This window comes from Culex pipiens, chromosome 3 (genome assembly GCF_016801865.2).
Source record: "Culex pipiens pallens isolate TS chromosome 3, TS_CPP_V2, whole genome shotgun sequence".
Classification (NCBI taxonomy): Eukaryota; Metazoa; Arthropoda; class Insecta; order Diptera; family Culicidae; genus Culex; species Culex pipiens.
This window is the reverse complement of record NC_068939.1, coordinates 135,922,332-135,945,487: the sequence shown is the minus strand read 5'-3', so window position 1 is coordinate 135,945,487 and position 23,156 is coordinate 135,922,332. Positions and strand designations below refer to the sequence as shown.

General features: G+C 36.8%; 2 protein-coding genes across 8 annotated transcripts in view; both read right to left on the bottom strand.

Annotated features, from left to right (window-relative positions):
- LOC120413758 (uncharacterized) overlaps window positions 1–775 on the bottom strand; it is a 6,380-nt gene extending 5,605 nt beyond the window's left edge. Inside the window, exon 1 of the mRNA XM_039574693.1 lies at window positions 763–775. Coding sequence (XP_039430627.1) covers window positions 763–775 — 13 coding nt within the window. The remainder of the gene's footprint in view (window positions 1–762) is intronic.
- On the bottom strand, window positions 642–23,156 carry LOC120413747 (methionine-R-sulfoxide reductase B1). 7 transcript variants are annotated; one of them, XR_008212349.1, is made up of 4 exons: window positions 22,633–22,885; window positions 6,618–6,926; window positions 945–1,382; window positions 642–861 (listed from the first exon to the last, which is right to left on the bottom strand). XR_008212349.1 is itself a non-coding variant. In XM_039574676.2 (4 exons), the coding sequence occupies exons 2-4, from the start codon at window positions 22,679–22,681 to the stop codon at window positions 1,189–1,191; spliced, it is 552 nt and encodes a 183-aa protein (XP_039430610.1). In that variant the 5' UTR covers window positions 22,682–22,770; window positions 22,968–23,156; the 3' UTR covers window positions 642–1,188. The 7 variants fall into 7 exon arrangements, 6 of the variants coding, with proteins under 6 accessions (XP_039430610.1, XP_039430613.1, XP_039430607.1 ...); XM_039574676.2 differs by adding an exon at window positions 22,968–23,156 and having other exon boundaries at window positions 642–1,382; window positions 22,633–22,770; XM_039574679.2 differs by lacking the exon at window positions 22,633–22,885 and adding an exon at window positions 22,968–23,155 and having other exon boundaries at window positions 642–1,382.

Below are 23,156 nucleotides of genomic sequence, written 5' to 3'. Positions count from 1 at the left end.
GCCAACAATTACTTCCCTGTCCGACAAAAGGCGTGATCAGACAAACTCGTCTCAAAATTTGCCACCGGGACCTTCTGGTATCGAACCCAGGCCGACTGGGTGAGAGGCAACCACCTTACCCCTTATTACTTTCTCTATATTTTGATTTTTTGAACTTTGTTGATACGACCCCTAGTTGCTGAGATATTGCCATACAAAGGTTTAAAAACAGGAAAATTGATTTAAAAGCAGGAAATTGAAATTGATGATAGCTGTTTGAACAGCCGACCATTTTTTAATATCGACAACCAAGTCCCCAAAACGAGGAATCCAGATGGGTGACCGGGGAACCCAGCTCATCGAAATGTTCCACCACAGAGTAACTCTGTGGTTCCACTACGGAATCTTAATCCCCTCGATTACTCCAAGCCGTTGTGTGCCCACTTCTTCGGAATGTGTCCATCCGGATCTGACACATTGAACCCACGCGAGCTAGAGATAACACCTGCAGACAAAGAGAATAAGCATTCTTTTCAACTCCAGCAGCCTTTTATTTTTCTGTAAATTTAAAAAAGGCAAATGTCCGCTTGGATTTCCTGGGACGGGAAATTGGACGCTCTATATATATATGACTTTCTCAACTGAATTGAATTAAAACGACATTCTTCTAAAAACTGATACAATAAATCGTTTTATTTGCAACCGAAGACTGCACGCTATGGAGGTTGGAGTTTCCACACAGGTTCGATTCATTGGATCGATTGTATTTTCTTTGCACCTTACCACTTACTCTCATCAAGTCCGGCTTGTCTTCTGCTACCCTACACACAAATCAGTGTGTAACTTTTTTTATTCATAAGTTTTGTGAGGTTTAATAAATATCTACGGTTAGTCTTCACGGAGCAGGTTGAAATCGTGAGAATTACAGCAAAGAACATGGACAAAATTTACAGCACATCAATTACCTGATTGGTTGGCCTTCTTCTGAACCGAGGTCGTGGTTTACCGCATACTAATTTCTCAAAGACGATCAAAAACAATGAAAGTATTATAACGCTCAACAGTGGGGATCCCGTGAGAGGACAAAAGGTTGTGCTCTAATTCATCGACAAACATCTCAAAGGCTTTTGTACTGCGGACACTCTACATCTCTCGCACTCGTAGACGACATTCCAGGATAACACATTTACTCGTAGCACTCCTCTTTCTCTAGCTCGATGGCGGGTCCCGACGTTCCGTTCCGGCCTCGAGAAACTCAATGGAGGCCGAATTGATACAGTATCGTTTGCGCGTCGGCGGCGGCCCATCCTCGAACACGTGTCCCATGTGGGCACCGCACTTGGAGCACCGGACCTCGGTCCGCACGCGGCCTGGTTGTGTGATTAACAATAGGAGATTGCCGCCTTTTAGTGTGAGTTGTTAAGCGATTTTTTGATTGATGATGGTTTTAATTGGTTCGCGTGAGGGGATTTTTGGTTAGCACGTGGATTTTTTAAAGAGGAGGCAAACATATTCGGGAGGATGAACAGATGTAATGAGCAGTGAAACGGTTTGTAAGCCAGCGAAAACGGAAATCATGAATGAAACAAATACATAAAAGAATCAATTGGAATGAACCAAATACGAATAAAAGATAAAAAAAAAGTCCAACCCATTCCCACGAAACGGTTGTTATTCACGATCGTGTCACGTGAGAAGACCCAAAAGATGGTGTGGCAGCAATTTGAGTTTGTCGCAGTGAGAGATATCGATTCAATTAAGAGGGGGCAAATGCAATTGTCGATTCATATTTTGACAGAGTTATTGCGTGTGAATGGGGAAGAGAAGAAAGAGAGAAAAAAGAACAATATTTTATTAGAAACCGACACCGGTATTCAACTTTTCTATCGTCAAAGTCAAACTGGCTAAATTTCAAAATAAAATCCAACAAAAAGAAAAAAAAACTTCCAAAACAACTAAAACTAAATCCAAGAAAAAACTTACTCAAATCGAACAGAGCAAACAACTCAACATCAAACCGATAATTGAAAGGTAAGAAAAAACAGCAGCGTATGTATCAATGCCAAGATAGATCGGTGCGTAAAATGAAGAGTATGATAAGCGCAAGGCGAGTGCCATAGATAAGCGAATGTAGTGCCTCGAATGATTAGCTGAAAGTAAAGCAATGAATAAACAAAAAAAATAGCGACAAGCCACTGATTAGCGTGCTGCTCGGCGAATGAACGACGACGATGTGAACGCGGCAATGGGTAAGATGCGAACAGACGATTGATTCTTTCATGAAGGGTGTGATTGACATAATTAGGACTTTGATGATGATTGGAGTGAAGTGCGAGGTAAAGTGGGTAATTGATTAGGACTGCATATCACGGCTGTTATGATATTTATCTTTTACTAGTAATCTTCTACTTAAACAAACGTGATTCTTTACAATTTTCAATTCGATCAAAATGTAAAGCAATGCTTGAAATTACACCGTTTAAATTTTTTTTAAGAGCTGCTAAAAATGTCTCAAAAATCAAAACAAGTATTTGGCAAAAAAGTGGTTTGCGTGTCATTTTTAATGTCTTACGCCTAATATTCTGCTCTGTAGCATAAGTTTATACAGGCAGGGGATTTTTGAATGGAACATTGAATGGAGCATTTCCATTCGAGCAGTTTTTACTTTTTTCTACAATGTATTCCTTATGGGAGAACTGTCATTTCTACCACTCGAATCGGTTACTTCATTGGCTCTGAGAAATCACAGACAATTAAGGGGATACGGGAAGGTCCGCCATATTGATCCACGACCCAAGTTTTTAAAAGCAGTTTTAAAGAAAATGCCATAACGTTAAAGTGTTCTGTTTTTGCTTTTATTAGTTGCAGGCGAGAGAAAGGACGATAGCAAGCATACTGTCGATTTAAAAAATTTTAGTTGATCAGGAGTTTGTAATCGCAAAAAATACGTATTTTATTCTACCATCAGACTGATCGGGTCGTTACATTTCCCAGTGGATCAAGTTTTGAAAGCAGAGCCATTACACTACCGCAAACAAACAAACAACCTCGCACTTTTTTGTGTTTGATAGTTTGCCGATTTCGCAAACTTGTTTGCGGCAAACTCGCAAACAAGGCAAAATGTATACAGGCTGACGTTTCTGCAAACAAATCCAGCCAAGCAAACTGGCAAACTGTCAAAAAGTGCGAATTTGTTTGTTTGTTTGCCGTAGTGTAATAGCTCCTTTAGATAGTTTGGCAGACGGTAAACAAGCCGTATGCAAACAATCTGTGAAGTTTAAAAATTAATTTAAGTAATAAAGCTTTCTTGTCAGAAATTTACAAACACGTTCAACAAGCATTCAAGGTATGTTTACATGGCAGCTGGAGGTTTGTTTGCATCAGGTATCCTATATCTATCTAGCAAAAGTTTTTTGTCAGGCGATTTCTAGCTGTTTTTTTTGACTGACCGCCCGATATGTCAGCCAACATGCTTCGCAGGGCTGTGACAGTTCGAGCTCGATCATTGTTTGCATCAAGACACTGTGACGAGAAGTTTGTCGTTTTTGGATTAAATTATTTTTTTTTTCACTGGGCCTAGAAAGCCTTATTAGCGAATTTGTATTCGTTCATTCGAATGGAAGTGCATACGAATGCAGCGAATTATAGGTAAAAATCAACCTTGAAATGTGTCTTGTTGGATGAGCGTGTGTCATATTTCTTACTGGGATGTTCAGCTCCATCTACACTGTCGCTGACCACGATCATACACTCAAAATCAGAAGTACCCCTCAAAAATACAGATTGTCAAGGGAAACAGATTGGTCGATGCAAAATAAATTGGTACTGGCAACGGGTTACTACCGGTAAACTTGAAAAAGGGTGAAAGAAATCCTCAAAAAGGGTTTGTTTTCATTGGGATGACAGATAAATGGTAGATAGAACCCTTTTTGAAGGGTACTTTTGAATTTGAGTGTACACACTCATCCGAAATGATCAATTTTTGAGGTATTCTCTTACGAGGGGAACTCAAACCGCGTGAAACGCTGTTTTTTATGAATGTTTGTTTTGGAACTATTTTTTATCGAGAAATTAAAAGTTAGAGTGTGTGCAACATGGAGTTAAATTTTCTGTGAAGTTGCTGTGAAGATTACCACGGCACTTTGAAAAGTTTAACTCCATGTTGCACGCACACACTTTCAATTTTACTTTCTCGATATTTTTCTTAGAAATTATAGTGCAAACAGCTGAAATCAAGTTAAAATCAGCCGTCCCCTAACATAGAGATCTCCACGGTTTCTCTCACGCACACCATGATTCTGTGTTAGTATTCGTATTTAAAGTATTGTTTTGGTTTTGATCGATTGTGATTGGCTGAATTTCAAGCAGCTGATTTTGTTTACACTATTTTTACGCAGACATAGGCAAATCGAGTAGACTAGTCGCCTGTAAAAACCAGGAAGGTGCTGTGTCCTATCCCTCGCCTAGACCAGACCAAAATCCATGATAAAGCTGTCAGACCAAATCTGTCAGACCAAGAATGTCAGACCAAAGAGCAAAAAATAAACAATCTTGGTATTCGACGTAGGTGCACACAAATCAAGAAAAGAAAATTTGAAAAATAAATTTTATTTTTCCAATTCAATGACTGGTTTTGGACTGCAAAATTTATTTGACGCCAGAAAATGATTGAACAGTGCGGCGTCCTGCACACCGACAATTAAATAAGCAGATAAAAGCCTTATTCTTCCGCTTTAATTTTTGATAGCGTTTTCGGTTTACACCTGAACAATCTTGAAATTATTTATGCGGATTTGTGATTCCTCTCGTTTCATCATTCCCTTGGTAAAAACCAGGGGGGCGACATCTATATCTCACTACAGGCAGCTCGCCCGTAGCCAACACAAGCTGTCAACTTCGGCACCAGAACAAAAGGGAAATGTCAACTTCGGCTCCAGCACAAAAGAACAGCTGTTCGTTACGGAATCAAAACAAAGCAACTGCGCACTGTAAAAAAAGTACAAAAACTGCAGGCATAAAATGGAAATAAAGTAATTATTGTTTTATGTGAAATTTAACCACAATGTACGTTTAAAAGTTAATGTATGTTTGTGAGGTGATTTTGATCAATTTATTTGCAAAATAAACTACTAAAGTAGGGATTCGGGCCGACGACCTCATTTAAAGTTGTACTTTTATCACATGAAACGTTTAACCTACTGTGTAAACTGTGACTTTTACCACAGTAATTCTTATAACAAAAAATGAATTATTAATAAAAGAAATATTTTTGTTTTCACTGTGCGCAGTTTACGCGCGTTATTAGTCTCAACCACCCAAGATGGCGGCCTTTAGCATCCCCCTGGTAAAAACCAGCTGTTTACCACGTGCTCGTGGTATAACAAAGGACACAGCTGCTTTTGACAGACGAATCATTCTACTCGATTTGCCTGTGTCTGCGTGTAACTAAACTCCAAACTAACACACTCTCGCGCGTGGATATCTCTATGACAGTTTTCGTGAGTTGCGCGTATCCACCGACAGATGGCAAGTGGGCCTCGTCGGACTCCGACCATTAAAAACGCAACTCAAAATTTGCATGGGAAACTTTTTTTTCGTGACGGCTTTCGCGGTACGCTCTTTCCAACTGTTAAAGACTAATATTTTAACGTGGCGTATCTCTAAACAAGTTTTTCAAGAAAATGATTCCAGAATGCTTATTTTGTCGTTTTCAACCGAAACAAGGCTAAAACTATATTAATTTAAACTATTCGCCATTTTCAGATGTTTGGCTAGATAATATCAAAGGCAGCCATCTTAGGCCCACTGGGCCCACAAAAAGGGGTACGCTCAGTTTGTATGGGAGCTGTCAACATGCTCCCGGGCTGGTTAAAATGCATTCTCCTGCGTTTAGAATCATTTTCAACATGGGTTGAATCAAAACTCTTTTGATTTTTTGAAAATTTTCGATGTTTAGTAGCGCTAAAAGTTTTGATAAGTAAAGATTGCGAAACATCTGAGCTATTGCGCGTATTCCCGAAAAAGACACGCGGCAAACCAGCCTCCAAACGACGCACCGCACTTTCTGCAAATGCGCGCTGTCAAATCCCATAATGCGCGTTTTGTTGTTGTTGATCTTCTTCTTGAAATCTCCTGACATTGTTGTCGGGTATGTTTTTTACTGCACCAAAAGTGCAAAAAATCGCTGGCAACAATGTCTGCGGCACATTCTTAAATGCCGCGAAGCGAGTACCTTTGAGAGAAACGGACAATAGTGTAAATTTTACATTCAAATGTTTGTTTTTTTTTTGTGTCACGTGACAGGAAGGGACGAAAAGTTACGATTTGATGAATAACGGTTTGAACGTATTATAACAGGGATGATTTTGTTTTAGTAACTCATGATATCGAACGGCTTAAACGTGCTAATTAAACTTGGGATTTATCTTCTTATTTGACAAGCAAAAACATAGAACGCTGCTTGAGCATGCATAAAAACGGAACTAAAAACATAAGCGAGTCATCAGTCACTCATACACTAATTTTCTCTGTCACGCTCAATCAACTCACGCACTCACACAACACTCAAGCGAAGCATCTACACGCGAGCCAAAAGCGTGTCACGCACGCCCCAACCATCGATCAGTCAGTCCCCTTACCGGCTAAGCTGGCATCCGCGTGAAGTGTCACCTTGCCCTTGTCCAGCACATCGTTAAACGCGGGCCACCCGCAGCCGGAGTCATACTTGGTATCCGAGCTGAACAGTTCCTGGCTGCAGACCACGCACACGTACGTGCCCCGGTCGTAGCACTTGTTATACTTTCCCGTGAAGGGCCGCTCCGTTCCCGCTTCCTGCGTCACGTGGTACTGCAGCGGGGTCAACTTCTTCACCAGCTCGGCCTTGTCCGCGGGGTTCATTTTTGACGGGGTGCCTTCCGGATCACCACCACCGGAAGTTCGCTTGCCACCTGCAATGGGATTGGTAGGACAGTGGTTAAAATGGGCTTTGCTGCTTAGTTTTATTTGTGTTATTAAATCAATTAACCTTCACCAAAGTTGCCGTGAGCTGAGATTTGTTCCGTACTCAATTTGATTTCATTAGGTCCTTTTAGGTGCTGTGACCAGGTTAGGAGGATCGGTCAACAACTAATATATGATAATATAAAAAAATCCTAACAATCCATACTTAGAGATCATGTAACTGTCAAGGGTTACTTGGTCCAAGCGGGTTTTGCAGGTCTTGAACCTGGCGATGTACTCGGAGAAAATGCCCCACAGCTCAGCCGAACTGTAAAGCACCTCCCCAGCTTCTTTCGGTTTTCCGTCCGGGACTGCAGGACTCTGCTTCTCCGCATGAAGTCCGCAAGCTTGGCGCAGCTGTGGCCCGTGGGCTCCAGAGCAGTTGGCACACCGCTTCGGCTGGGCTTCCTGGACTTCGCACTCGTCCGTCTTGTGGGGACCCCCGCAGTTGTTGCACTTCCCCTTGAGGTGACAGTTCCTCGTTCCATGACCCAGCTGCAAGCAGTTCCTGCACTGAGTCACGTTCGGCTTCAGCTTCTTGAGGTTGGTGTACCCCTTGGGGAACGTAACAATGTACGGGGTTTCCACCGATGAGGCGAACTGCTGGCATGCACCGCCACAGCATCCAAGCCGGTGGAAGTCCTCTGACGACGACGCGGAGTTGCCGCTCGCTTCATTTCTCGTGGGTATAGAAACCCACTTTGTTCGCGATCAAGTGGGCCTGCGCCGTTTCGAAACGCTCCTCAGAGGTGCACAGCATTTTGATCCCAAACGGAGTCAGCTTGCCGCTTTCCCGGCTGGTTAACCATTGTTGTTATTGTTGTTGTTCTCCACCAGCGGGCTAAACTTGTTGTTCCTCGGTGCCATTGCCGACGTCGGCTCCGTCGTCACTTGTCTTCTTCCGCTTCCGCGTTCTGACAACGGGAAGAAAATCGTCGTCGGAGGAATCTTCCACCTCCATCCACAAACACTTTGCGCGCAGCAACAACAGAGGAAAAACACGTCCACCACGTGGAGCTGTCAAACGGGTTGTCATTCACGGGCTCAATGAGATATAAACGAGCACGCTCCCTGAGAATACAAGGGGAAAGTTGAGCTTAACAATAAAAATAAAATGTCTCTTAACACCTGCAGTCACACACCTGTACGTGTACGTACACCCCAAAACTCACGAGGGCACTGAAGCAAGTCCTTCCTTCCAAAGTCGGTTGGCAACAGAAGAAAGTCAAATAAGTCCACTTTCTATCTCATTGGGGCCTTGTCCAAACACTACTAATTGGAGACGCAACAAAGTTTGTGTAACTCTTGATTAGCCAACCTAGACCCAGAAACCTAATGCATCCACGTGCTGCTGCGCTATCAAAAGTGCAGTTGACCGTTAAATGGAGCCAGTTGTTGTTGTTCTGCATTAACCGGTGGCAGCATCTGACAGCACATTATTCAAACATCCATCCAAGTGTGGGACCCGTCAATTGGAACATCAATCCATTATGCTATACGGCTGCATGGGTGTGGGCACTTCCACTCTTTTGTACTCGGTCAGCAATGAAGAACAAATGGGTACTCGCCCAATTTGAATTAAAATGTTTAAGCTTAACATTTGGTTTGAACAAATTTGAATGTGTCAATCAACAGTTCTCAAGTTTACAATTCAAACTTTTACAAAAATCAAACTTATTAAGAAGTGAGCAACGGTGGAAATGTCCATCATCTAGATCTAGACCGGTCAGCAGTACCTATGGGGCGCCGCACCCATATCCGATGTTTTCACAACCTTTGGGTAAAAATAGTACCTACGGTCGACGTAGCGCCGCAGCATTTGGCATCGAGGTGCATTTTTTCGCAACGGTGCACGTCGTCGCGACTGCAGTATTTGTTTGGGATGCTTTTATTTTCAAGTTCAAGTTTGTTTGCTCAAGGCATTTTTGTTTAGTATCGTGTGAATTGGTTGTTAGTTTCTTAGTCAGCGTCGCTGAAAATTTACCCAAACATAGTAGTTTATGCAACAAGTTGCAAAAAGATGATTTTTTCCTTTTCGTCCTTTTCGTCATGCGAGAATGACAGGAAAAGCAACTAGTTTCACAACGGAATTGCAAAAAATATTTTTTGGATGTAAAACAGAATTAAGAATAGAAAAAATCTTCTTTGATTTTTTGATAGACTGCACCGCTTTTGAGTTAGAGCCATTTTCAGGTGAAATTTTTCAGATAAATTGTCTTTCTTTGAAATCGCGACCTACATTTCAGAAAGGGTAATCATTCGATTTAAAAAAATCTAATTATTCGCTCTACAGCATTGCCTTGGCGTTCTCGATTGCGAGATTCCTACTCGAAACTAGGTGTTCGAAGGCTTGATTGTTGAGGCAATTGCAAACCTAAGCTTCCATCCACCCCGGGATTCAAACTGACGACCTTTGGATTGTTAGTCCAACTGCCTACCAGCGACTCGACCGAGACAGGACCCAGGGAGACGACTCCTACACCTGGACTGAACTAACGACCAACATTTACTTCCCCGTCCGACGGAAGGCGTGATCAGACAAATCTCGTCACGAAAAATGCCACCGGGACCTTCTGGGATCGAATCCAGGCCGACTGGGTGAGAGGCAACACGGCTTACCCCTACACCACGGGTCCCGGCATTCGATTTAGATCATGATTTTAAAAATCTGAAATATTTGTTCAAAGAGATGGACAAATTTCACAAGAGTTTGCATAGTTTCCAAGATATGATAGATTGTAAATTGAGAGTTGAATGGGTATACCCAATAGCACTAAAAAAACTAATTTTTCGTATTATATAATATAAATATTTTGTTCTTTGCAAGGCAACCAAAGATCGGATCAACAATGTCCAAAAAAGGAAATTGTAGAGAATTTTCTCAGCTCTTCAAATATTTTTTTCTTTCTTTAAATTGAACAATGGACTATGGACAAAAAACATTTTGTCTTAAAAAAAATACATCAAAATGGCGCATGTTATCAAAAAGTCACAAGCAGGGTTGTTAAAATATCAAAATATCAGCTCTCAGCAACTACAATTATCTCGCCTGAATATTCATGCCTCAAATAGACGTATCCAGTTTGAAATGGCCGCTAGGTGGCCAATGGTTTTAGAAATGACAGCTTCCATGTATTTGAATATGGGAGCTCAGGAAAACTAAATTTTTAAGCAATAAATTGATTATTTATGATAAAAGTATTGATTGATTAGGTGCACAAAATGTGTCTAGAATATTATTAAAATAAAAACTGTTCGAAAAATTTGCAATTGAGATAAGTACACCATTCGATTCAGCAGGAATTTTGGGCACCAAAAATATATAGTTTTCATATGTTAAGTATTTTATTTTAGAAGAAAATTAACAAAAAGTATGAAAATCGAGACATTTAGTATGGGAGCTGTCAAATCTCTCCCCATCAAAAAGCAGCGTTGAGCTTTCGCTGGATTTGTCTATACAACTGCTCTTCTCTCTTCATTGAAACTCTCAGCGCCGAACATAGCCGAACACGTTTTCGTGTTTACCCACTCGCGATTGACATTTTCCTTTTCTCTCTCATTCTCGCTTCCACGAACATCCTACCGCAACAGCGTTTAACCACAAAAGCCGCCACAAAACAAATTTTGCAAACGCAGTTTGAAGGGGCGTCATGCGTGGTCGGCTCCTAATCGCCATCTCGCGTTCTCTCATTGCAGTTTTCGGAGAGATTGAGCGACTCAGAGCGGTGAGAGCGCATAGAGAGAATGGCATCGCTGGGAATCACGAGACACAAGAAGAGATCTCACAAGCTATAGTGACGGCCGCTATACTCTCGGATATTTTTGGTGCAGAGATAATCTATTGATAGCTTTTCTATCACTCTTATGCTACACTGGTCACAAGAGTACTTTTTGATTCCTAATTCAATTTAGCAACAAAAAATATTTTTTCAGGGAAACTTGTAAATTAAAAAAAAACTTCCGTCATGCCAAATAGCTCAAAAGTATTTCAACTTTTTGCGTAAACAAAAATTAATCGAAAGGGGTAAAGTTAGTTTGTTTGTTTGTTTTTGTGATAAAAGATAATCAAAAAAATAGTTTTTTTGGTATACCTTTTCCCGAATAGTCCTCATCAAAACCTACAACTTTGCCTAAGACACCAAGTCGATCAGAAAATTATTTTCTTAAGATACAGATTTTCAAATTCTGCAGCAACGTTTGGAAAGGGCGCATAAGCATTTTGACAGCTGCAACTGTTTTGCAAATTCCGAGACAACAAATAACTATTGAACAAATCCTTAAGTGTTGAGAAGTAGCTGGGGTAGCCAGCTATTGTTTTACACTTCGAGTTTTGTGAAAAAGTTTCCTGTAGCTTGAGAATTAGCAAAATAGTTTAAACTGTCAACATGCTTATCCGCCCTTTTCTCGTGTTGCTCCAGAATTGCATAGCACTTTTTTGTGGACAGCTGTTTGATTTGTATGGAAAAACCAATGACTCAAAAGGACTTATTTGGACCTAAGGAAACTGTTTCATCTAAATAAAAAATACAATGGAAAGTCGATATGCGAAAACTTTGAAAATAGCTCAGACTGTAAAGTTCTTGTTTTAAAAGTTGAAATAAAGTGATTGAGATTTTTTAAATTAAGCGTTTTTTTTTAAATTAAGCGTCGTTAAGGCCCCTTACAAAAAATTTTAATTGCAATTTTAAATTCAAATAATTATCTTTGAGCTTATCTTAGGCTTATATTCTAACTCTCCGATTCACACGGGATCCCTAAAACCGGGAAAGTCGCACAAAAACAAAAACCATAAAAATATTTATATCGGCCTAATTTAAATCGACAATAATTATTGAATAAATTAAAGCATTATTTTCCCGTTAAAAAATATTTATTTATTATTTATATTTAGAAAACGAAAAAAGGTTTCAGACATTTTCTATTTGAAATTGGGTACTAAAGCCCTATGTCAATTTGTTTGTACAACGGTAAAAAACACGATTAAAAACCATTTCTGATCACTTTTTTTCATTTTAATGCAAAAAAAAATTGACAAGACAACATTTTTTCGATGGATCAACTATGGTCCCCTTGGAACGTGCTGTCAAGTAGGAACTTTTCTGTCAAGAAGGACCGCGAGGCCAATTTTTCCAAATTGATTTAAAAATCCATTTTAAACTCTTTGTGATCGTACAAAGGGTCATTGTACTCATAAAAATAAGCTTTATCGCTGTAAACAATAATATCAGCAATCCAAGCTTCATTTTAGGACCCAATTGCACTGCACGGGTTTGGTAGTTAAAAATCGGTCAAGTTTAGATTTTCAATCAAATTTTACTTAACTTGGTAGTTTTCAGTTTACCAAAATTGATAAGCTGAAAAAGTCTTCAATTCAAAATCTAAATCTTTTGACCCTTTTAATATTATGATGAAGCTCTGTGCAAAACTCATGCCATCATCGTCACCCGAATTTTATTAGGATTTATAATGACTAGAATGATCATAAGGACGTGGCGTTACATCGTGCTGCCATCTGGTTTTTTAAAGTGCAAGAGTGGAAAAGTATTGTGTCATCGTCTAAAAATAGACGGCGTCCAATCTCGCCCAGCAAAATGAAGTCGATAAAGTAGTCGGTTTCGATGGAGAAAAAGTGGAAAACGTGGTCTAAAAATAGCGACGCCATCCCCCTAATGGCTCGTTTCCCTTCCCAAGTAACATTTTTAAACCAACTAACTACCACCTAGTTTTATTGAGGTTTTATGGTAGCATCTTGATTGCTTAATAGTTTTATTTGTGCATTCACCGTAACCAAAAAGCAAGAGCTAATTAATTGGTTCTAACAGGGTTTTATGCCTCGGACATAAAACCTTGTGACAATAAAAGCTAAATGGCTTTCAATAAGGTTTTATGAAAGTTTTAAGAGAGTCTTGAAAACCCAATGGCAATGTCATGCCAAATGGTTTTATCGCATGATTCCTTAAAACCAAGGCTGTTTAAGCTGTCAAGTGCCTTCAGGCATGCAAAAAGCTTAATTTAAACCACAAGCTCCTGAACAAGCTTTTAACGCGGCCAATTAACAGTACATAAATATGGCGCTAAACGCGTGTTCTTATTGAATGTGATTTAGCGCCATCTTGGTTGAAAAAATATATAACTGAGAAATTTGATTTAAATTTGACGAAAACACTCATTCATGCTGAATTTCTAATATACATTTTTTTTTTCAAAGAATTGCAATAAAATAGTTTTTAACATTAAAAACTATGTTTACAAATAATGATTTTTTATGAAGCGAGTTGATTTTTTGGCTCTATCTCCCCTAGATTTATCAATAAAATTTCAACCGCAGCTAAATTTTAGCCAACAATTGCGAGAAACAAGCTTTCAAATTATTTTGATTACCTCCAATATCTATTATTTATTATCGCCAACCATCTCTATTTGATCATTTGGCAAGACAAAGACTTATTTTTTGCCAAAATAAAACCTTTTTGGCATAAGACGTATGAAATGTCATTTTTTCTTAACTCTTGCCTAGGTTTTAACAAAGGTTTTATCAAGGCTTTGAGGATTGTGTTAGGATTCAGTTGTAAAGCCTTGAACTCCTATGCAGGTTTTATAAACAGGCCGTGACAACCTTTTGCGGAGGTCCTTTTGGGTTTTAACAGAGGTTTATCGGGGTTCTGGGGAGGCTTTTACGACTAAGTAGTTTTAATGTTGGTTTTGGCTGATAGGTTTTATAGCGGTTGTGACAGCTTTGATAAAGCCCAAAATGTTACTTGGGATCTGCTGCAACCTTTCATCGGATGGGGGAGTAAAACGTCGGTCCCGGCCTCGATTGTTGTTAGGCCGTTAAGTCATTCCAGGTGTTCGAGTCGTCTCCCAGCTATAAAGACAATCAGCACACCAAACCAACTCTTTTCCGGTGGAATCGCTGGCGGCGATTGGACTCGCAATCCAAAGATCGTCAGTTCGAATCCTGGGGTGGAAGGTTCCTTGGAGTAGAAAGAGGTTTGGATGCCCTTCCCATTCAAGCCTTCGGACTCCAAGGTTCGAGCAGAAACTTGCAATAGAGACCACAAAAGAACTGGAGCTCGTTAATGTGGATGGCTTTGAATGACTAGAATAGCCTTTAATATTTTAGCGTGATTTTTTCAGTGATTTTTGCGGATTGCAGACTAGATTTCGCCATTTGATGTGATGATTGTCTAAGCCCAAAACGCAAATGAATCATTTCCACCTGAACCAGATTCTCGCCGCTACCAGAGCCGTCCGCTGCCGGCCGCTCCCATCGCCACCGCACCGCACCAGGGACAAGGAAAGGGATTTGGAAGACAGAAAGTGTTAATGCTCCACTTTTATAAGGGGATAAGGGAAAATTTCCACGATATCCTCAAGTGAGTTTTGCTTTGAGTTGGACGGTTTTTGGGAAGGTATGTACAATTTTTGAAGTATTCAAGAACAAAACAGTAATTTAAATACATTATTTAATGCAACTTTTCATAATAAGTCTTAAGTCGACTAGTGGAAAAATTAAATAAGAAACATTTATTCATCCTTCAAAGTTTCACAAAAGCATTTGATCTTTTTTTTTTTTTTTGTTGAATGGTTGGAAGCTATGAATTGTTAATTTTTCGACAAAATGTATCACTTAGATTCGGTTTAAAACGTTTCTTAGTGGCACAATAAACTATTGACTGGATTGAATGAGTGAATTTTCCTTTTTTAACTTTTATCGAAGCATTTCCTCCAGATAAACGACATTCGTCACGCGTAATCCTGATTGTAATCCAATCCCAATATCGCGTTTTTTCTTGCACAAACACAGTCACCGGACGCCAAGCCAAACATTTCGGACTGTTCTAATTATAGCCAGTACAGGGCATGCATACTTCGGGACATCACGACCCACTTGCCGATCGGTCGCATCGGTTTGTTAGTTCTATTGCATGATTCAACGCCATCACTTTGGTCAATCTGTACGACAACACTACTACTATTCAGCTTGGATGACTATCGTAGTCTTGCTTCCAGATTATGTGTGTTCCCAGTTTCACATTTCGACACTCTATTGAAGTATAGGCAGAGGCTTCAACAAATCCAATTAACGCACTATCATTCGATACCCTTAAAAGGAACCTCGACCCAGGGCCGCCACCGACGACGACGACGACGACGATGGTGTTGTTGATGGCAATTCTTAATTAGGACACAATATCGCGTTGCCTCATCGAGTCGAACGAAATTTCAACGCGAATTCCCACCGACTAAAACTTACACTGGATCTTTTTTTTGCCTTTCGTTTGGCTAATTTTAGAACACGGTCAAACTTTGTACACACTTTCCACTGCTGCTGCTAATTTTTCGTACGCCGAAAATTCGTGAATAATTTCCGAAACCCAAAATTTCCACTTTTCAAACAGCACACTCGCGAACCGTTCCCTTCCGGCGTTGACTTCACACTGATGATGAGTACTGGGGCCGAACTAAGTGAGCCACCTTGTACCTCGTGAGAGAATCGAGCAATGCAACGCAAGTTGAGGCGCATAAGCCGGACGCGCGGAGCGCAAGCAAAGAGGAGCGGCCACGTTGTTCAAATAGAGTTTTTTTTTTGCGTCTCGTTACTGGCCCGATGAGCTCTACAGCGAGAGATACTACTCGCGATCGGAGCAAGGTCGTCGCGGGAGGTTATAGTCGTAAAGTGCGATTGGTCATTTTGGGCAGTTGATTTTGTTTGGAGTTAGGATGAGATTGATTAAGTGTAGAGAAGACAGATTGTTCAATTTAAATGTTTTAAAATTATTCGAAATTAAAGAAAAGATTTATTAATTAAATAGAGCAACCAACTCCCCAGTACTAAACAATGTTAAGTAAGGCTTCCATCAAATGTGGATGAAATTAGTTTTTTATGCATACATATTTTGCAAAGTATTTATTGTCTCGAGATTTTAAACTTTTCGAGAATTGAGTCCTGAAGCTTACGCTAATTTTTATCAAAGTAAACTTTCCTATTCCAGACTTTTTCGTAACATCACATAAAAGACATTTATCACACAAAGGAAATGATGATTGAAAATATGTAGTCAAAACTGTTAATAAAAATTCAATATCAACCAACGAGCAAACTTTTCTAAATATTTTTGTTTAGATAAATCTATTGACACTTCTGGTAAAAACAAAAGAAAATGCTTCAAAATGGAAGCAGCCTTTATTTTTTATTATTGTATTACGCTTTAAACATGAATATAGTTACACCCAAAGTTAAAGACCGAGATTATCCGAAGTTCGATTATCCGAAGGTTTGAATGGGACTTCGGATAATCGAATCACGAGCAAAAACATTATTTTAATTTGAAATTTCAAATCTGGATAGTTCATTCCCAAAAAAGCATTTTTTTCAATATTCCGTTTCCGCCATATTGGTCGCCATCTTGGATTTAAAAAAAAATTGAGTCACTTTAGCGTAGTTTAGGGGTCATACTTAAGCTCGATAGTCAAAAATTAGACAACGAAATTTTTTTTTCTTGATTCGGTTATCCAAAGTGAAATTTTTCTGTTGCCTTTGGATAATCGAGTCTGGACTGTACTATTTTGCGAGAGTATAAACCTCTAGCGCTTACAACAACAACAAATTGTGTTCATTTGTTCATTGAAACAGTTCATCCGATTGAGTGGCTTGTATGGACAAATGGCCGTTTCTTAGGGCATCTCCGGCTCATGAATACCGAGATCGAATTTGCCACCTTGAAAAAACTCCGTCATCCCCATCGCTAAAATCAATAATTAAATAATTCGACGGTAACATTTCAAAAGGCATCATGTACATTTTGACACTTTCTGGGTTATTGTATATTCTGAAAGTACTTCTAATAAGCTACCTCTCCACCAAAAATGAGCAAAAGTTACTTTAGTAAAGTCTGTTTAATCATAATTTTAAATAAAGTAACATAAAAAAAATCTCTGCCATCAGCAGTCCCTGTTTATATAGCCCTGTCAACCTGTCAAACAAAAGACTACATAAACCTCGTGACGAAAAAAAAAGCAACATGAAAAAAGCGCCATGTACATTCGGCGAAGAAAAACGAATCATAACAAAGCGCCCCCCTCAATGACAGCAGGGTGATATAGACGTTGGTGATTTCAAAAGAAGTTATGTTTGTTTTTCTCATATAAAATTACGGAAATAATGTTTTATTGAATTTGGATGATCAAGTATCAATAATAGCAACGTTTTTCATCGTTTGTTATCATTAGAACATCTTATTTTGCTTTTATATTAAAATGGGAATTGAAAATGGATGCTCAACTTTCAAATGCGTTTTTCTCAAAACGCATGGTTTGTACATGATGCTTTTTGAAATGTTGGCGTCGAATTATGTGTTGATTCATGCCTAGAAATGCTAAAAGTTTATTAAACTTTTTAATCCTATTGAAAATTTCAAAGAATTTCATTTTTCGAAAATGTCGAAAGTTAAACCATGTGCAACCATTTGCTGTCGGGTACTCATTTTTCGGGGGCAAAGTTTTGAATGCGTTTTCGGAGATTTTTGTATGTCTGCTCTTGTGTACTATGATTCAAAAATTCAAAAATTTAAAAAATAAAAAAAAATTAAAATTCAAAAAGTAAAAAAATTAAATATTATAAAATTCAAAAATACAAAAAATTAAAATAGTAGTTTATGCAACAAGTTGCAAAAAGAGGATTTTTTCAGCACGAGTCGTACATTTATCCAACGAGGTTCACCGAGTTGGATAAATACGACGAGTGCTGAAAAAATCAAGTTTTGCAACGAGTTCCATACAACATTTTTTGCAATTTCGAAAAACACCCATTGAGTGAAATTTTAAGTCGAATTATTATGTATTTTGTCAATAAATCGTTTAAACCAAAAAAATGTTGAAAAGTGTTACTTTTCGAAACAAGTGCTGAAAAGTTCAACTTTTCAGCACTCATTCCAGTGCTGAAAAGTAGAACTTTTCAGCATTTATTTTGAAAAGTGTTGCTATTCGATTCTGTTATTTTTGGTACAGAAAAGTAGGCTATTTCGTCGTTCAAGAATGACAGGAAAAGTAAGTAGTTTCACGACGGAATTGCAAAAATGCATTTTAATAACTTATTTTGTTCAAAAAATCTAAAATTTAAAAATGCGTTTAAATAGCTTAACTTTTACACTCAAACCCCGATGGTTTGACACGAACTGTTGTCAAGCTAACGGGGTCACGTTTTAGTTTGACACCCCTTTTACACGGAGTTCACAAACACTACTAAGCGTTTGTTTTGAAAGTGTGCGTGAGCGCCGTATAAAAAGTGACAGTTCGTCACTTTTTAGTTTGACTTTGACCAACCAACGGGGTACAAACTAAAAAAGTGTCAAACGAAAAAGTGACCAACCACCGGGGGTTGAGTGTAATGTTTTTTTTTTTAATTTAAATAGCTAATTACGGCAACGGTAAAAAAACGATTAAAAACCAATTTTGATCACTTTTTTTTCATTTTTATGCAAAAAAAAATTTTTTTTGACAAGACAACATTTTTTCGCTGGATCAACTATGGTCCCCTTGGAACGAGCTGTCAAGTAGGAGCTTTTCTGTCGAGGTTATTTTTTTCAAAATTGATTTTAAAATCCATTTTAAACTCTTTGTGGTCGTACAAAGGGTCATTGTACTCAGAAAAATAAGCTTTATCGCTGTAAACAATATTATCAGCAATCTAAGCTTCATTTTAGGACCCAATTTTTTCAATCTTTTTAATTTTTTTATTTTTTTTTGTTTTCTCATTTTTCTAAATATTTTTTTTTTAATTTACATTTTTTATTTTTTTTTGTTTTTTTTTTTAATTTTGAACTTTTTTTAAATTTTTTTATAATGTTTTTATTTTTTTTATGTTTTTAATTCGTTTTAATCTTATACAAAATTTCAATTTTTTTTATTGTTTTTTTATTTTACTCATTTTTTTTTATTTTCTTCAAATTTCTATTTTTTTCAATTTGTCCTTTTTATTTTTTTTTAATTTTTAGCTTGATTTTTTTAATTTTCTTTAAATTTAAATTTTTTTATTTTTGTCATTTTTTTTTATTTTCTTTATATTTTTTTTATATTGATTTGTCTTTTTTTAATTTTTTAGTTTATTTTTTTTATCTTTATTTTTTTAATTTTGTAATTTTTTTTTATTTTTTAAAATATTTTTTTTAAATTTTGTTTAATTTTTTATAATTTTGTTTAATTTTTTATAATTTTGTTTAGGCCGATGCAAATATTTTTCAAAGTTTTTGTCCCTCGGCTCGGGCCGGGTTCGAGGGGGGGGCAAAAAAATAAAAAAAATAAAAATATTGAAATAACAAGCCATAGTTTCAACATTTGCACGGAAAAGTTGTTTTAAAATGCATTTTACACTCGTTCAGTTGTTTTGCAATCATTAGTTTTCAAAAAATGTAAAATTTGACGAAAACCAAAATTTTTGCGAAAAAAAACTTTTTGCGATAATAAACATCGAAAATTTTCAAAAAGTCAAATGATTTTTAAATCAACCGAAACATGCTAAAAATGATTCTAAGCGCAGGGGAATGCATTCAAAATTAATTTCAACTGATTGCACTTAAATTTTCATTGAAATATTGGAGTTTAAAAAAAAATAATTTTTTTTGCCCCCAGATTTTTTGAGCCAACTTCGAAGGGGGGGGGGGACAAAAACTTAAAATAAAATTTGTACCAGCCTTAATTTTTATAATTTTTTTACGATTTTTTTTATGATTTTTTATAATTTTTTATAATTTTTCTATAATTTTTTTGTAATTTTTTTACAGTCAACTCTCTGGCTGTCGATCTTCTCGATATCAATAATTCTCCATCTATCGATGAATTCTTCAGTCCCTTCAATCTGCATACTTCAATTATCTTCATTCCTCGATATTTTCTCTTGCTTGAAGGATCCTCGACGGTCCCTTGGATTCTGTTTGCTTTAAAAATCTCTTCCAGTTGTCAATAATTTCACTTTCTCATGGCTTGCATAGACATTTTTCTTGGCGAAACGAAGCTTTGAAGGGTGTTTGACATTAGTTTGTTTTTGTTTGATGGACGTTGCCATGATTCTCTCCCATAGCTGGGTATCAAGAAAAAAATATTTTCAATCGAGTCTTCATTTTGCATCGTTCTGTAAACTGATGATTCTCTTCCTCGACGGTCCCTTGGATATTGACAACCAGAGAATCGACTGTATAATTTTTTTATAATTTTTTTTATATTTTTTTAAATTTTTTTTTAAAATTATTTTCCTTTTTTTAGATTTTTTTAATTTTTTTAAATTTTTTAATTTTTTTTATGTTTTTTTTTATTTTTTTTAGATTTTTCAATTTTTTTTAATTATTTTAAATTTTTTTATTTTTTTTAACTTTTTTGATTTTTGTTTTTTTTTTATTATTTTTTTTAAAATTTTTTTTTAATTTTTTTTATTTTTTATTTTTTTTTAATTTTCTTTTTTTTTATTTTTTATGTTTTTTTTTAACTTTTTTATTGTTTTTTTAAATATTTTTTATTGTTTTTTTAATATTTTTTAAATTGTTATTTTTTTTAGAATTTTTTATTTTTTTGTATTTTTTTTGAATTTTTATTTTTTTATTTTAATGTTTTTTTTTTAATTTTGTCATTTTTTATTTTTTTTTCATCTTTTTATACATAAAAAAGCAATTTAAATTTTTGCTACCGCGACAGGTACCGCGGTGGGGTTGACGTCGGGTGCAAATTTGATTTGCTTCGATGTTTGCTACCCGCGCTGGAGATGCACTTAGCCATCGAACCATGGTGGCCGATACGGCAAAGGCACGGTTCTATATGCCAAAGATCTTAGGTTCGGTTCTCGATACCGAAACTTTTTTTTTCAATCTTCAAGATTGAACTTTTTGGAAATGAACCCCATGGGGATAATACTGTCGGTCATTTTTGGATTTATCCTCTCCACCCGTTCACAGTACCTTTTTACTACCGAACCGTTCTCTTTATCCTCTCGTATGCCGTTGCCCAGTTCTAGGAATGGGTGTAGTTTCTTCATACAAGTCTCCATACAAGACAGCCCTCAAGACGATAGAAACGTGCTTTGAAAACATTTGAAAATCTCGAGAGAGATTTCTGACCAATTCGGTGTCTTCGGCAAAGTTTTAGGTTATGATTAGAACAACAGTCTAGACTCGATTATCCGAAGGCCTTGGAAAAATTTCCCTTTGGATAATTGAATCTTCGAATCACTAAAGTATCGAAAAAATAATCAAAATTCATTAGTATCATTTTTTTTGATCTTTTTTAGATGTAAATTAAATTTTGGTAAAATGCACCGTTTTTAAGTTATAGTCATTTTTAGGTTAAATTATTCAACAAAGTTGTATTTTTTTTTATTTTCAAAAATAGTGTCCATCGAGGTGCCTATCCTTTTCCATCTCTGGAAAAAAATATTTTCGAAAAGCTGCGCAAACTCTCTACAATTTTCTTTTTTGGGCATCTTTGATCCAATCTTTAGTTGATGGGATGTGGCTTTGTAAAAAAAATCTCTTGAAAATGTCATAATCAGATTTTGAATATTAAAAAGCAAAACTTATGTGAACATTCTCAACTCTTGGAAATTACGACTAACAGTTCAATAGTGTCAAAAAAATGATTAAATTTGGCTTTTTTTTACTAAAACATATCAAAAGAATGAAAAAAAAAATCGAAGCAGGTAAAGTTTGTAAAAATCTAGTTTTTGTGATAAAAATATAAAAAATGAGTATTTTTAAAGAGTGCAATCCTTCTTTTTAAATAGTCAAAACCATAACCTAAAACTTTGTCGAAGGCACCAAGTCGATCAGAAAATCCCTTCTCGAGACACAGGTTTTCGAAAAAAGTGTTCTCATATCACTTTTCTCTGGACAACCCCCAAATGTGTATGGAAAATTGTATAAAGAAACGAATGATGAATTTAAATCAGGATTTTTTGTTGCAAAAATTCTTAAAAGGTTTTTTTTGTAATCAATCAGGAATTTTTCATAATTTCAATTTTTGTTGTTTTATTAAAAAAATAAGAGTGTCTTAAAATGTGTGTGTCCCATGTCACATATTAAAAAATAATCAAAATCTTTTGATTCTTGAAGAATACAATAAAAATCAGTATAAATATATATAAATATTTGAAAACGTTTAAGGAAAAGAGTGAAATTCTGAGTTTTTAGAGGTTAAATAAACAAGATTTTCATGTTTTTTTAAACTCCAGAATTAATTTGAAGTGTGTTTAGAATATCAAAAAAAAAGTCTTCAATCATTTAAAAGAAAATTCAAATAGTATTTTGGATTCCCGATCTTCCCTGACTTCAGGACTAAAATAAACATACCGTATCTGCGTAGACGTCGGATTTGGAAAAGGACAAAAAAATACAGTTTATATAGGCTAAACAAACGCACAAAAAAAAACAAAAGTCGATAATTAAAATCAAATTGGCAATTGGAAAGCACCTTTGAAAAATGTGATGTGATTTTTTGTTGAATAAAAAAAGGCTAAGACAGACCAACACCGAAGTAATGAAAAATGTGCTTATTTACAATGATTGCTGAATGCTTCCAACCCCATTATGCAATGATAAATAATCCGCAATTTCCCGGCAAATAAAAGTAAGTGAATCATTAAACTACCATAACGCATAATAAGGATCCCACCTGCGCTCGGAGTGGTATGCAGGCTTGCACTACTTCCAACGGAACCCATCCCGGCCGGAACAACCACCAATCTGGCAGAATTCGTCACAATAAACCTACGAATTGTTCCAAAGGTCTTCCACGGGATTCGACGCACTCCTAGCGAAAACATTTGCAGTTTTGTAACTTGTCCAGCGAAAATTTTCACAAAATAATGTTGCGAAATTACACAAATCCGGACCGGACACTTGCACTGTATTGACAAAATAGTGCTCGACATCAGACTGCGCAAAATGTCAATCCACTCTCGGTGAGGTGGTTGTGTGGAGGCCGGACAAAAATCAATAAAAACTTACCGGAAAACGACGTGACTGCCTTCTTTTTGGGGCGTGATTTATTAAAATACGTTTCCACTGCACTCGCAATTGGTTTGAGATTGATTATCTCACTTAATATCACTAGAAACTGATGTAAAAATTAGCTAAATTTCGAGGAATAATCCGGGCAAATTATCAAAACATCACCGTTCACGAACAGATTTTTGC

Coding starts and splice junctions, on each gene's coding strand:
- LOC120413747 (XM_039574673.2), bottom strand. CDS start 22,783: ATGTTTTCGCTAGGAGTGCGTCGAATCCCGTGGAAGACCTTTGGAACA. Junction 6,927..22,632: donor GCATACCACTCCGAGCGCAG/GTGGGATCCTTA, acceptor ATCCCATTGCAG/GTGGCAAGCGAACTTCCGGT. Junction 1,350..6,617: donor CGCGGATGCCAGCTTAGCCG/GTAAGGGGACTG, acceptor TCACACAACCAG/GCCGCGTGCGGACCGAGGTC.